General features: G+C 39.1%; 1 protein-coding gene across 18 annotated transcripts in view; it reads right to left on the reverse strand.

Moving 5' to 3' along the window:
• SRPK2 (SRSF protein kinase 2) overlaps nucleotides 1-15095 on the reverse strand; it is a 286321-nt gene that overhangs the window by 46501 nt on the left and 224725 nt on the right. For all 18 annotated transcript variants that reach the window (XM_077994715.1, XM_028844831.2, XM_077994709.1 and 15 more), the window contains 4 exon segments: nucleotides 10084-10192; nucleotides 8952-9039; nucleotides 8320-8407; nucleotides 1214-1320 (listed from right to left, as the gene is read on the reverse strand). In XM_077994715.1, the coding sequence (XP_077850841.1) occupies nucleotides 1214-1320; nucleotides 8320-8407; nucleotides 8952-9039; nucleotides 10084-10088 (288 nt within the window). In that variant the 5' untranslated portion in view covers nucleotides 10089-10192.

Below are 15095 nucleotides of genomic sequence, written 5' to 3' on the forward strand. Positions count from 1 at the left end.
GCCGGGCGCGGTGGCTCACGCCTGTAATCCCAGCACTTTGGGAGGCCGAGGCGGGCGGATCACAAGGTCAGGAGATCGAGACCATGGTGAAACCCCGTCTCTACTAAAAATAGAAAAAATTAGCCGGGCACAGTGGCGGGCGCCTGTAGTCCCAGCTGCTTGGGAGGCTGAGGCAGGAGAATGGCGTGAACCCGGGAGGCGGAGCTTGCAGTGAGCCGAGATTGCGCCACTGCACTCCAGCCTGGGCGACAGAGCAAGACTCCGTCTCAAAAAAAAAAAAAAAAAAAAAAAAAGATTTTATGGGCAGTAAGTAGAATACATACTGATTCCATGCAGAAAACTGGAATGGGCAAACACTGCTAATTAGGAGGAATTCTTCCAACTATGCATACTTTCATTCTACAGATGTTTACTAGAGCATCATCTCTAAGCCTGACCCTACTTGAGGGTTTTCTTCTGGTAGGGCAACTGAACAAAACACACATCTAATACAGTTATTTCTACATGAGTTAAACATTTCCATTTTTTCCACAGCTTTACTGAGGTACAACTGACAATAAAAACTGAATATATTAGTAGTGTACATGTCTTGAAATATGTGTACACTGTGAAATTACCACAAACAGCTAATTAACCTAATCCAGTATGACAATAATATAGACTCTGTGTGTGTGTACATGATGAGAACATTCAAGATCTACTCTGTTAACAAATTCCAAGTATACAATACAGTAATGTTAACTATAGTCATCATGCTATTAGATCCCCAGAATTTAACCACTTTATAACTGAAAGTTTGTACACAACTCTTCAATTATCTATTACTCACTCTCCATCCAAGGATACTTAGTAAATAAACCCAGTAAGTTATTTCTTCTAAATTACTTCCTAATGAACTAAGTGGGATTTTTTTAGTAAAGATATTGAACAAAAACAACTTGATTGTACCATGTCACATACCTTAAAAAAAAAAATGACATGCAAAAACGTATTCCTGACAATTACATATTGCTCCCTTCACAACAAAAAATGTCATTAAATACTGACTTAATAACAGTTCGAAATGTTATGCAGATATATATGTAATACATATATTACATATATATTATGCACTGATACATATGTAATATATATACATATTCGTAAACAGCAATCATGTTGAAAGCCTAGCCAATAAGGTACTAGGGCCTAGGGGCTGCGTCAAAAGCCTCACCTGTCGAATGATACTCTTCACACAACGTACTGGGAGGCCTTGATAGTTGGATTTGATGATCCACTTGAGGAGATGGTGGCCAAGCACTTCGAAGACCATACAGACATCTGGGACACAGTTAAGGATTGTTTGTGGATGCACTGCCTGGAGTGACGCAGTTACCGAAAGCAGCATCATTGTGTCACTTGCAAAGCACTTACTACTCTATAAAATACAACATCAACACTATCAATAATACCAAAAGTGAGCAAACGTTGTGTCTCACTTAAATAACAAGCACTGACATTACTAAGCACAGTGGTTTCCCAGTATCTCAGGGAACTGGTTCCAGGACTGCTCTCGAATACCAAAATCCACACATGCTCGTCTCTTCAGGAAACTGGTGTAGTATACATATAACCTATTCACATCCTTCCATATACTTTATTTTTATTTTTTTTGAGACGGACTCTCGTTCTGTCGCCCAGGAGCGCAGTGGCACGATCTCAGCTCACTGCAAGCTCTGCCTCCTGGATTCACGCCATTCTCCTGCCTGAGTCTCCCAAGTATCTGAAACTACAGGTGCCCGCCACGACGCTCAGCTAATTTTTTGTAATTTTAGTAGAGACGGGGTTTCACTATGTTAGCCAGGATGGTCTCAATCTCCTGACTTCATGATCCGCCCGACTTGGGTTCCGAAAGTGCTGGGATTACAGGCGTGAGCCACCGCGCCCGGCCCATATACTTTAAATCATGTCTAGATTACTTATAATACCTAATACAATGTATATGCTCTGTAAATAGTTGTTATACTCTATTTCTTAATTTCTATTACTTTTTACTGGTGTTTCCCAAATGTTTTTCATCCAAGGTTTATTAAATCTATGAATGGGGAACCCGCAGATACAAAGGGCTAAGTGTACTTACTCTGTGTCATGTATTATTTCACATGTACTCCAAACAACCTTAGGCAATAATGTAATTAACCCCACTGTAGGCATGAGGACATGGCACTTTCTAGGTGTAGAATGCACTTAGAAAGTGCCAGGTGGCTGAGCCACACTACTGAAGCCTACACTGAGCGGCACTCTCACCCATCTCAGCACACTTCCTGGAAATCGGCCTAATGAAACAGGCAAAACTGAAACCTCCTAGGAACTGACATGTAACAAATACAGAGCTTCAGTATCTTAAGTGTCCTCACTGCCTGCCTAAATTTCTACTTGATAAGCTACTTAAAACAAATTATAAAATAAAAATTTAGTAAACACAGTTAAGACCTATTTAATCTTTTCCTTTAATAATACCTTACATTATACAACTAGATCAATTTTAATACTATAGGCAGGTGTTAAGAATGTATGATCACCATTTAAGACATGGTATTAAGACTTAATCTATAATAACAACATCTCAGGAATCTGGATTTTCTTTTCTTAAAAAGACAAGGTCTCATTATGCTGCACTGGCTGGACTAGAACTCCTGGGCTAAAGGTATTCTCTTGCCTTAGCTTCCCAAGTAGTCAGTACTACAGGTGAAAACCACCATGCCCAGCTTAATTTTTTTTTTGAGACACAGTCGTGTTCTGTCACCCAGGGCTGGAGTGCAGTGGCGCAGTCTCAGCTCACTGCAACTTCTACCTCCCGGGTTCAAGTGATTCTCCTACCTCGGCCTCCCGAATAGCTGGGATTACAGGCGTGTGCCACCATGCCCGGCTGATTTTTCTACTTTTAGTAGAAACAGGGTTTCAACATGTTGGCCAGGCTGGTCTCAAACTCCTGACCTCAAGTGATCTGCCCACCTTGGCCTCCCAAAGTGCTGGGATTACAGGTATGAGCCACCACACTTGACCCCAGCTTAATTTTTTTAAAAAACAGGTATTTCAGCCTTCACAACTATGACATCTCCAATTTCATTATATATTCATATCATTTATACAGGAAGATTTCAAATGGCTCTGAAACCTTTTGAGAACATTTTGTTCATCCCTGGAGTCTTACAGTTGACTTTAGAATCAAAAAAGTAGTTGATTTGATCAACTATAATAACTGAATATGCTACATTAAAACAGTATTATTTTAAATATTTTTAGTGAAAATGAGAAAAATCTTTCTATCCTGTTGAAGAATGTAAGCGCTACAGATTTATGCGCAGATAATCTAAAGCCAGAAGTTTCTTACTATTTCCCAGGATCATTACAAAAATGGCAGATTAGTTAAGGACTAAATTTAGCAGCAGGCATAGGGCGAGGCCCAGGATATCCAAAACATAATCTAAGTCTTCTCAAAGCACTGGCACATCTGGACTATGATGATTACTTAGCATTTTGCTTCAGAGTAAAAATAGCCACTAGAATGTATATTTCAAAAACCTCTATTTACCCACGAATTAAGTAGTTTCTCCAAAGAAATGTTCTGTTAGCTGTCCCACAAACGACCCTGCAGGTTGGACACGAAAGAAGTGACTGCTCTGCCGCTATCTACTTACCGATTTATCTATCTAAAGGGAAAAATATACTCAGGAGTTAGCAGAAATTAACTGGAGAAAAAGAATGAGGTAATATTAGCAGCCACTGGTACGTCCTAGTATACTAAAGATGAATTTCTAAAAGAAATATGAGGGATTTTCAAAAAGTTTATGGAAAATGTGTATTTTGAAAACACTATGCATAGATTTCAAAAAATTTTTTGCACCAAAATAAACTCATACTAGTTTGTTAACATATCTGAACAGGATCTAGTTTGAGGCACTCACAAGATAACATACCAGTTTGAAAAAAGCCTCTACCAGAGCAACATGAATTCTAAAATCGAAGCAATAACAAACATCAAAGTTATGATGAAGCTTGGGTGAAATCACTGATGCTTTATGGTAAGTTTAAGGGGACAATATCCCAAAGAAATCGGCAGTTTTCAAGTCAATAACCCGTTTTAAGAAGGGATGAGATAATGTTGAAGATGAAGCCTGCAGTGGCAGACCATTTGCATCAATTTGTGTGGAAAAAGTTTGCGGCTGGGCGTGGTGACTCACACCCGTAATCCCAGCACTTTGGGAGGCTGAGGCGGGCAGATCACCTGAGGTCGGGAATTTGAGACCAGCCTGACCAACATGGAGAAATCCTGTCTCTAAAAAAAATAAAAATATAAATATAAAATTAGCCAGGTATAGTGGCACATGCCTGTAATCCCAGCTACTCGGGAGGCTGAGGCAGGAGAATCTCTTGAACCTAGGAGGTGAAGGTTGTGGTGAGCCAAGATTGCACCATTTCACTCCAGCCTGGGCAACAAGAGCAAAATTTCACCTCCCGAAAAAAAAAGTCTGCACCCTAATTGAAAAGGACAGATGACAGAGCAAACAACAGCCAACACCACAGACATCATGACTGGTTCAACTTACACAATTCTAATTGAAAACTGAAGTTGAGCAAACTTTCCACTCAATGGATGCCAAAACCACTGTTCCCAGATCAAGACAAGAGCAGAGCTTTCAATGGAAATTTTAAACAGGTAGGATCAAGATCCTGAAGCATTTCTTCAAAGGACTGTAACAGGACATAAAACATGGTTCTACAGTATGATCCTGAAGACAAAGCACAATCAAAGCAATGACTACCAGGAGGTGGCAGTGGTCCAGTCAAAGCACAAGTGGACTAGTGAAGAGGAAAGGACACTGCAATGGTTTTTTGGTATGCTGAGGCATGTTGCTTGTTGACTTTATGGAGAACCAAAGAACAATAACACCTGCTTATTAAGAGAGTTTTTTCAGAATGTCAGCGAATGCTTTAGCAGGAAAGTACCTGAGAAAACTTCTACTGGGAGTCCTTCTCCACCATGTAAATGTTCCTGTTCATTCCTCTCATCAAATGAGAGCAATTTTGTTAGAGTTTCAGTGGAAACTCATTAGAAATCCACCTTATAATCCTTATTTGGCTACTCCTAATTTTTGTTTCCTAATCTTAAAAAGGGCACCCATTTTTCCTCACTTAATAATGTAAAAAAGATTGCACTGACATGGTTAAATTCCTAAGACCCCTGGTTCTTTGAGGAGCAACTAAATGGCTGGTATCATCATATACAAAAGTGTCTTGAACTTGATGAAACTTATGTGAGAAATAAAGTTTATGTTCTTTATTTTTATCTTTTAATCTAGTTTTTCTATGAACATGGTGACATTCCCTCGTATAAAAACCTTCTCAAATACATGGAGTGAAGGAAATGCTTCCCTAGTTGATCATGACTTAGTAGATGCATAAACTGGATGTCATTCTGGAGTTTAAATCTGGGGAAAAGCCTTATCCTTAGGCTTCTGACATTTGTGAAAGTAAAATATCAAAATGGTGGATCTGTTCCAAACATGATATAAAGAGCAAAAAATCTGAGACAAGCCAGAAGACCACAGCTATTGACACAACCTAGCACCCATCAGTCACATGCCTCTGAGTAAGTGGTCCAATTTTCTTGAACCTTGGAAAATGAAAGTACTGCCTACCCCAGGCACACAAAGGGCTATCTCAGAGGATCCAACACCCATATGCAGAAAAAGTATTCAGGAAACTGAAGGCATTATCTCTTCTCTTCATTTTTGCTTTCTTCTCTGAGCTACAGGTTTTGGGATACTTTGCTCTCTGTCACTTCCCCCTGGAGCTACCCTTTGCCAACTCCTCAGGTAGAGGAAGGATAACATGCCAACCCTTTCTACAATCCTAATTCACTTCCTCCTGAGTCCCCATCAAAACCAACAAGCACCCACATAACTTAGTAGCATGGTCAAAACTGATATTCTCAAAAAAGAAAGAAAAGTCAAGAGACACCTTCGCTTGTCTTCTTCCTAGACACACTTCCAAAGACAACTAGTATTAGTGACAGGTGAAGCCAGCTGGACTTCCTGGGTCGAGTGGAGACTTGGAGAACTTTTCTGTCTAGCTATTGGACTGTAAATGCACCAATCAGTGCTCTGTGTCTAGCTAAAGGATTGTAAATGCACCAGTCAGCACTCTGTAAAAATGCACGAATCAGTGCTCTGTGTCTAAAGGATTGTAAACACACCAATCAGCAATCTGTAAAAACACACCAATCAGCACTCCGTGTCTAGCTAAAGGATTGTAAACACACCAATCAGCACTCTGTACAATGGACCAATTGGCGCTCTGTAAAATGGACCAACCAGCAGAACATCGGTGGGGACAAATGAGGGAATAAAAGCTGGCCACCCAAACCAGCAGCGACAACCCGCTCAAGTCCCCTTCCATGTTGTGGAAGCTTTGTTCTTTTGCTCTTCATAATAAAATCTTGTTGCTGCCCACTCTTTGGGTCTGCACCAACTTTAACAGCTGTAACACTCACGGCGAGGGTCTGCAGCTTCATTCCTGAAGTCAGCAAGACCACAAACCCACCAGGAGGAACAAACAACTCTGGATGCACCACCTTTAAGAGTTGTAACACTCACTGCGAGGTCCGCAGCTTCATTCTTGAAGTCAGTGAGACCAAGAACCCACCAGAAGGGAAGGGACACATTAGGAATAAGGCCATCCTTTTTAAAACACATGAGAAACAACTAAACTTATAGCTGACCAAGAAACACTTTCCTCTATTTAGAGTCACTAACTTCTGTCAGGATAATTCAAATACTCTGTGTATCATATTCTAACAAGAAAGATAAAAATGTAAATTGAACAAATTAATCTTAAACTGAACAACTAAAGTAAGTGAATACAGACTTCGGAGTAAACAATATTGTTAAAAATGATTCAAATATGTCTTTAAAAATTCATTTTTGCAATACCAAGGAAATCTGAATGAAGAAGTCTCCAATACCAAGGATACCTGATACGATATCAAGAAATTGTTAATGTCTTTGGTGAGTTTTATGGTTATGTTTAAAGGTTCATATTTTTTCAAAGATTCACAAAGACATTCGTAGAAGTAAAAGGACATGACTTCTAGGATTTGCTCTATAATAATTCAGCAAAAAAAGACAGATGGATCAATTATGGCCAGACCAGGACAATTATTAAACTTGAGGGACAAATTTACAACCATTTACTGCAGTATACTCTCTCTTTCATATAGGTTTGAAATTTCTCCCAATAAGTTTGTAAAGAAAAACAATAAAGGTATTTTCTATCAAGCACTGGCTTATCTCAGATATATCAAGGAGTACAGAAAATGCATCATTTGCCGGGCATGGTGGCTCAAGCCTGTAATCCCAGCACTTTGGGAGGCCAAGACGGGCGGATCACGAGGTCAGGAGATCGAGACCATCCTGGCTAACACGGTGAAACCCCGTCTCTACTAAAAAATACAAAAAACTAGCCGGGCGAGGTGGCGGCGCCTATAGTCCCAGCTACTCGGGAGGCTGAGGCAGGAGAATGGCGGGAACCCGGGAGGCGGAGCTTGCAGTGAGCTGAGATCTGGCCACTGCACTCCAGCCTGGGCGACAGAGCGAGACTCCGTCTCAAAAAAAAAAAAAAAAAAGAAAATGCATCATTTTACCTTTCCTAAACTTTTGCAATATAGATAACTGGGAATAAAATCAGGAAAACCAAAATGTTTCCATATTCTCCTGACAGAAAGATGAGCCTCTGGGGACAATTACTTGAAAGGCTCAGTTGTATAATTCTGGAAACAGAATGTGGCAACTACTAGTACTATTCAGAACTAAGAGCAGTCAAGTGCTATCCTGGGATGTGGACATTTACAGAGCACTTTTCCTTTTATCTTAACCAATGCTCCATTCTCACATGGTGCTTTGCAGCCACTGGGGCACACACAAATTGTCCTTGCGCACTGGTTTTCGAAAGTTTAAAACACAAAGAAGTGTTGCTGATGTATGCTTTTATTTACCACTACAAAAAAACTTTACCACAATTAACAGGAAAAGATCATTAATTCCACACCAAAATTAAGTCAAGTTGTTGTGTTAAAAGTAAGTTTCTAAGATGCTACTATACCAAATACCCCGAAAAGCCATGCAAACCATCCTAGGTGGACCACTTTATAATACTTGACAGCGTTCCTAGAGAGTTTATGTTGAAAGTGATACAGCAGAAAACAGAGATTATAGGAGCTTGAAATATTTTCATTTGTTAAAAGGTAAAAATATAAATAAATCAGGAAGTAAAGGATACGTATCCCATTCATGCCTGAAATCTTGAAGTCGTCAATGAGCTGGACCACCATGTCTTTGTTTGGGTCACTGGGATCACTTTCTCGAACCTATGCCAAGAAAAAGGAATGCAAGAACACAGAGTTTAAGACAAAGCACGTTTTCCCATTATAACAGCAATACTGTTTAAATACAAGTGTGTTTTAAAATAAAAAATCATCACAAAGTTATAAAGAATAAACTTGATTTATTTTCATTTTTATTTTTTATTTTGAGACAGAGTCTTGCTCTATAGCCCAGTCTGGAGTGCAGTGGTACGATCTCAGCTCACTGCAACCTCTGCCTCCCAAGTTCAAGTGATACCCATGCCTCAGCCACCCAAGTAGCTGAGATTACAGACGCCCACCACCATGCCTGGCTATTTTTTTGTATTTTTAGTAGAGACGGGGTTTCACCATGTTTGCCAGGCTCGTCTTGAACTCTTGACCTCAAGTGATCTGCTCACCTTGGCCTCCCAAAGTGCTGAGATTATAGGCATGAGCCACCATGCCCAGCCAAACTTGACTTTAATTTAGTATTACCCAGAAAAACCTTTCTGTAAAATTTTTAAGTCATTAAATTTTCTTATATCATTCACATTTTTAAAGTACTTACACATTTGAGCAATTTTATTTCATCCAAGGCTGTCTCCGTATAATGCTGGGCACTTTTTACAACTTTCATTGCAACAAATCTTTTCCCCCTTTAAAAAAAAAAAAAAAAAAAGTATTTATATTATCAGTGAAAGAAATCATTAGTATTCAGGTTGAGCATCCGTAATTGGAAAATGTAAAATCCAAAATGCCCCAAAACCTAAAATATTATGAGTGTGTCGACATGACGCCACAGTGTAAAATTCCAACTCTGACTGCAATCAAAACTCAGTAAAAGCTTTGTATGTTGCACAAGATTATTTAAAATGTTGTATAAAACTGCCTTCAGGCTATGTATATACGGTGTATATGAAATACAATGAATTTTGTGTTTAGATCTGGGTCACATCTCTAAGGTCATTGTGTATATACACAAATATTCCAAAATCCAAAACACTTCTGGTCTCAAAGCATTTCAGATAAGGGATATTCAACTTGTATGAGATCTATCCAATAAACAAAAACATAAGCTTTCCTTTAAAATAGTACTTTTCAAATGGTGGGGCCACATTAAATAGTTGTATGGGTCAAGACAGTCTCTTTTATGCTTTGTTGTTTTGTTTTTTCCCTAATTAAAACAAGACTAGAAAAATACCAGAATTATCACAAATATTACTCACCAACCTAATAGTGAAAACCACTCTCCTCTAACACTTTTGTTTCAGAACACACACACATACGCACAAAATACATGTGTGTATATGCGGAGTAGCAATGAAGCTTCTTACTATGTGTCATGGCTTTGAAAAGTTAGAAATGACTGATTTGAAAAGCCTATACACTGAAAAGCCTATACTATACATTATGTTTGTCTGATATGGATGAATTACTAGAAAAATAATATAATCCCAATGTAAAACAATTTCAGTGAATTAACTTTGAAATAAAGCTGGAAGCAAGTAATATTTTAAGATTTCAAATGAACTTCAAACTAAGGCAGTGGGGCAGAAAGGAATCTAGCCAGCTGAGGCAGGCCTGTGCTAAGCACTTCACATACCTCAACAAAGCAGTGATGACCCTCAGCCATACCTTCTTAGAACACATATGTTGAACTACTCCAGGAAACAAATGCACAAATGACAAAGAACACTTACTGCATATCCCAGCACAGCCAGACAGTAGAGAAGTGCCCCCATCCAAGCTTTCTAATAACATGATACCGGCCATTGAAGAGGTCTCCAATTTTCACTGGATGATAGCCACCTTAAAAAGAAAGAAAAAAATTCAAAATACTGGAAAAGTAGTAAAAACATTTCATCTCTTTTGTCAATTCTTGATATCATTAAAGAAAGCTCTACATAACACACGCAGACTAAAACACGTTTACTAATACATTTTTTTCAGGAATATCTTTCAACAAGAAAAAGTGTTGGCTTTTCTTGTTGGAAAAGGTGGCTCACACCTGTAATCTCAGCACTTTGGGAGGCTGAGGCAGGTGGATGACTTCAGGTCAGGAGTTCGAGACTAGCCTGGCCAACATGGTGAAACCCGGTCTCTAGTAAAAATACAAAAATCAGCGGGGCATGGTGGCGAGCACCTGTAGTCCCAGCTACTTAGGAGGCTGAGGGGAGAGAATCACTTGAACCTGGGAGGTGGAGGCTGCAATGAGCCTGAGCAAAAAGTGTCCAACTGCAATCCAGCCTGAGCAAAAAGTGTTCTATCGATTCCTATTAGACTTCTTGTTTTAATTTAAGGAGGCAATGAACCATCCAGCACACCGTAACAATAACTTGAGGTTCCCTATTTACTTATTTTACTTATTTATTTTTAAGACAGGGTCTCACTCTGCTGTCTAGACTGGAGTACAATGGCAAGATCTCAGCTCACTGCAACCTCTGATTCCCAGGCTCAAGAGGTCCTCCCACCTCAGCCTCCCAAGTAGCTGGAACTACAGGCACACACCACCATGCCCAGATAATTTTTGTACTTTTTGTAGAGACAGGGTTTCACGACATTACCCAGGCTGGTCTTGAACTCCTAGACTCAAGCAATCCGTAAGTCTGCCCTCCCAAAATGCTGGGATCATAGGCATGAGCCACCACGCTTGGCCAAGGTTCTGTATTTCAACCTAGGTGTGTACGTTATGCACACACCAGCTCTTGGTATTTAAAGACTTTTTTCTCCTAAACAAGTTAAATTCAAATCTTTTTGGATATGTACAAGAAAACTGACAAAAATAAACAATCTTTACTCTGTATAATTCTGCATGCATCAATAGTTTATTCGTAACTAACTAGAAACTGTACAATGCATGTCTTAATTTACGTTCTAATAGGGCTTGTTCCTCTCATCACTATTCTGCCAACTTCTAACTCCTTCCTGGAAACATTCCTTACAAATGAAGAAATGAGGCGGGGCACAGTGGCTCATGCCTGTAATCCCAGCACTTTGGGAGGCCAAGGTGGGCAGATCACCTGAGGTCCGGAGTTCGAGAGACCAGCCTGACCAAGATGGTGAAACCCCGTCTCTATTAAAAATACAAAAAATTAGTCAGATGTGGTGGCAAACGCCTGTAATCTCAGCTACTCGGAAGGCCGATGAAGAAGAATTGCTTGAACCCAGAAAGCAGAGGTTGCAGTGAGCCAAGATTGCACCATTGCACTCCAGCCTGGGCGACAGAGTGAGACTTCACCTCAACAAAAAAAAAAAAAAAAAAAGAAAGAAAGAAGAAGAAGAAAGAAAGGAAAGGAAGAAATCAGTTATAGAGGGACAGAGGACACCCTATTAAGGTAGATTCTTGAGGGGAAGTAGGGTGCCTCACTGATATCTGGCACGGGAAGTTCTTTGCTTTCCATTTTTAAGCAAAATAAGCAAGCTACAAACTAGTGCAGATAATATGGTATACTTTTTGTGAAATACAGAGGATAAGATTTTAGCAATGGACATTCCTAGGTATAAAATTACTCTTACTCTCTTTATCTATATTTTATTCTTTTTAGCTATGCTTTTTCAATTTCTTCAATTTTTCTAAAACAATATTTTACTACTTTTTTACATTGGAAACAGATTTTTAATTCTTTTAACGTTTGCTTTTTAATTGTAAAGACATCTATTTCTCTTTTAATCTGCAGAATTCTTACAAATTACTCAGTAAAGATGTGGATGGCTTGTGCCTCGTCTTAAGAGGTCTAAAGCAGGTGTAGGAAGTATCTAACCAGATCCTTCAATATATTCCCAGGGGTCTCTCAATAACACGTCAAGAATATATTTATGAATATTTAAATTGTGTTGGATTATTCCTATGTGAAGCAGGAATGTGACCAGCTACTGAGTTCCTGAGATTCTCACCCTTCTATTGCCTTTGCACTTGCTTTTCCTGGATTTGAATCTCAAGGTGTATAACAACATTTTGGCTAAATATATGAACTAAATGATAGTGAATTAGGAATAAAATGTATTATTAAATGTCTTACTACTTAGAAGATTAAACTAAAATTAATTAAAAAGATGAGCTCTGAGTTTATAATACAGTTATTTATATATATTTTTTGACAACTGAGTTTTGCTCCATCACCCAGGCTAGAGTTCATTGGCCATCTTGGCGCACTGCAACCTCTGTCTCCTGGGTTCAAGCCATTCTCCTGCCTCAGTCTCCCGTGTAGCTGGAATTACAGGCTTGCACCACCACACCCGGCTAATTTTTGTGTTTTCAGCAGAGTTAGGGTTTTGCCATGCTGACCAGGCTAATCTGTAACTCCTGACCTCAGGTGATCCACCCACCTTGGCCTCCCAAAGTGCTGGGATTACAGGCATAAGCCACCGCGCCCAGCCTACAATACAGTTTTGAAACCATTAAAATTAACATTCAAAGCAGGAAATGAAACTGTTTATCCGGTATGAATTAGGAACACTGTGCTAGGCACTTTATTTTCAAAACCATGTTCCATGAAACAAAAATAAACTATAATATACTGCAGGTGTTCGATAGGGGATCAAGGCAGTGGGAAGGAAGAAGGGAGAAGTTCTGTTAGAGAAACGCAGTGTTGAACAAAGAAAACCAGATTTCTTGACCATAGGCCTAATGTTTTAATATAGAGTGAGAACCTTTAAGAGAACAGAAAATGCTGCGTATTCCTGACATATGTGTTCATGGAATTATTTCTTCAGAGACCTAGTTGCATTTTATAACACAAGTATTTAGGAAAGACTGATCTATCATAATTCTTGAAACCACTCTACAAAGTAGATGGTATTATTTTTACACTGCTACAGAGAACACCAAGTATCACAGATTATGAAGTACTAGGTTCAGGGCTAGAAACTAGGTCTGACTCCAAAACCCATGTTTTGTCAACTAGTAAGAAATACACTCCAATTTTAATAACTAGAGGACTGCTTCCTGGTCTTAGTACACAGAAAACACGGGATGTCTTAATTAAAATCTATATACTACTTAAACATACATTATTGCTAATATTTAAGTCTCTAAATTTAAAAATAATTTATGCATAAAAAGAAATCTATATCACACTAGTATATGTTTCAGATTCAAATTCTCAATTAGCCAAAGTGTGTACATGTGAGCAAAAACAGAGGAGCACTATTTCCAAAGTAATCACAGCATAAGCACAGCAGCTTCTTTTCTCAAGGGCTTTGAAAGCTAACAACAACAAAATTACTAGTGGAGTACAGTATCCCTGAAGCCCTCAGTCTAGCTAAAACTATTATCTCTATAAAAAGGCAAACTACACAAGAGATGCGGGCTAGCTCTGTCACCCAGGCTGGGCAGTAGAGCAGCACAAACAGGGCTCACTGCATCCTCGAACTCCTGGGTTCAAGCAACCTTCTCAACTCAGCCTCCAAGAAGTATATACCACCATGCCTGGCTAGTAATAACATTTTTTTTAAAAAAACAACTATAAAACACTTAACTTACTTCTAATTTTCAAAATGTGATATACACAATTTCAAGTCTATGTATATTCTCATATTGTAACTCCTGGTTTCCTACAAAATTAGTATCTTCTGACCATTCATTTTTCATTCCCTTCTCACATAATGGCACCTTGCTCACAGGGCATCTCCTCTAACATCCATGCTGCCAGAAGAGTGGTCCCTATCTCCATGCACCAGACCACACTAACCTAACTAACAACCAGGGAATCAGAGAAAATGAACACTCCAGTAACTCCACCAGAAATGACCCCAATTCCTTGGGCTTAGTTAACTGTGTGCACTATAATGGCTATTAGCAATGGACACCCCAAGGTGTACCACGTTGCCCAGCACACAAGAAAACAAGTACAGTTACTAGACAAAGACTCAAACTTTATTCAGTTCGCTGCTTCACCAGAGGACAGAAAAGGAGTATGGGACAATAACAGTGCTATGGACCCTGCTAACAGCATTAGGCAGGGTGCCAGAAAGTCTCAGGTACTTGGAGATCACCATGACTTAAGGGTTTGGTGGATACACCTGTGCACTTCACTATTTGTACTATTTAATATAAAAACCATGCATTTATCAAAGTTGTTTTTCTTTTTTTTTGTTTTGGCTTCTCAAAAAACAAATCTTAGCCGGGTGCAGTGGCTCACACCTGTAATCCTAGCACTTTGGAAGGCTAAGGCAGGAGGATTGTTTGAGCCCGAGAGTTCGATACCAGACTGGGCAATACAGTGAGACCCTGTTTCTAAAAGAAAAAAAAAATCTTATCAGATTACAAACACGAAGAGATCAAGAATGAACTGTTAAGTAACCATTAAATTCATTGCTCTGGTTTCTTCTACTTCCATGCCTCCAGCACAGCCAAGATTTCTGTAACTAAAACTCTACCTAAGATAGTAAAAAGAATCCAAAGAAGAAAAATGTTAAAACTCTCCTTTTTAGCTATTTGGGTGACTTGCTAGCCAAAGATAAAGATTCCCTTTTCCTTGTCTAGCAAAAAATAGATTCTATTTATAGAGTTAACCAGAAGTTCAGAATTCCATGACAGACAATGTTCTGGAAGTATTTTCAACAAAGTCTCTTTATTTTCTTAATAAAGATAATATTAAGTGTCACCCGAGCTCTGCTGAGAGTGGTTTCTCAGCCTTCTGATTGGGCGGTGTCTCTATATAACCACTGAAAACTTTCAAAGTACTAGGGAAAGCTGAGAATCACCCCCAAC

The sequence above is a fragment of the Macaca mulatta genome, chromosome 3 (genome assembly GCF_049350105.2).
Source record: "Macaca mulatta isolate MMU2019108-1 chromosome 3, T2T-MMU8v2.0, whole genome shotgun sequence".
Taxonomy (NCBI): Eukaryota; Metazoa; Chordata; class Mammalia; order Primates; family Cercopithecidae; genus Macaca; species Macaca mulatta.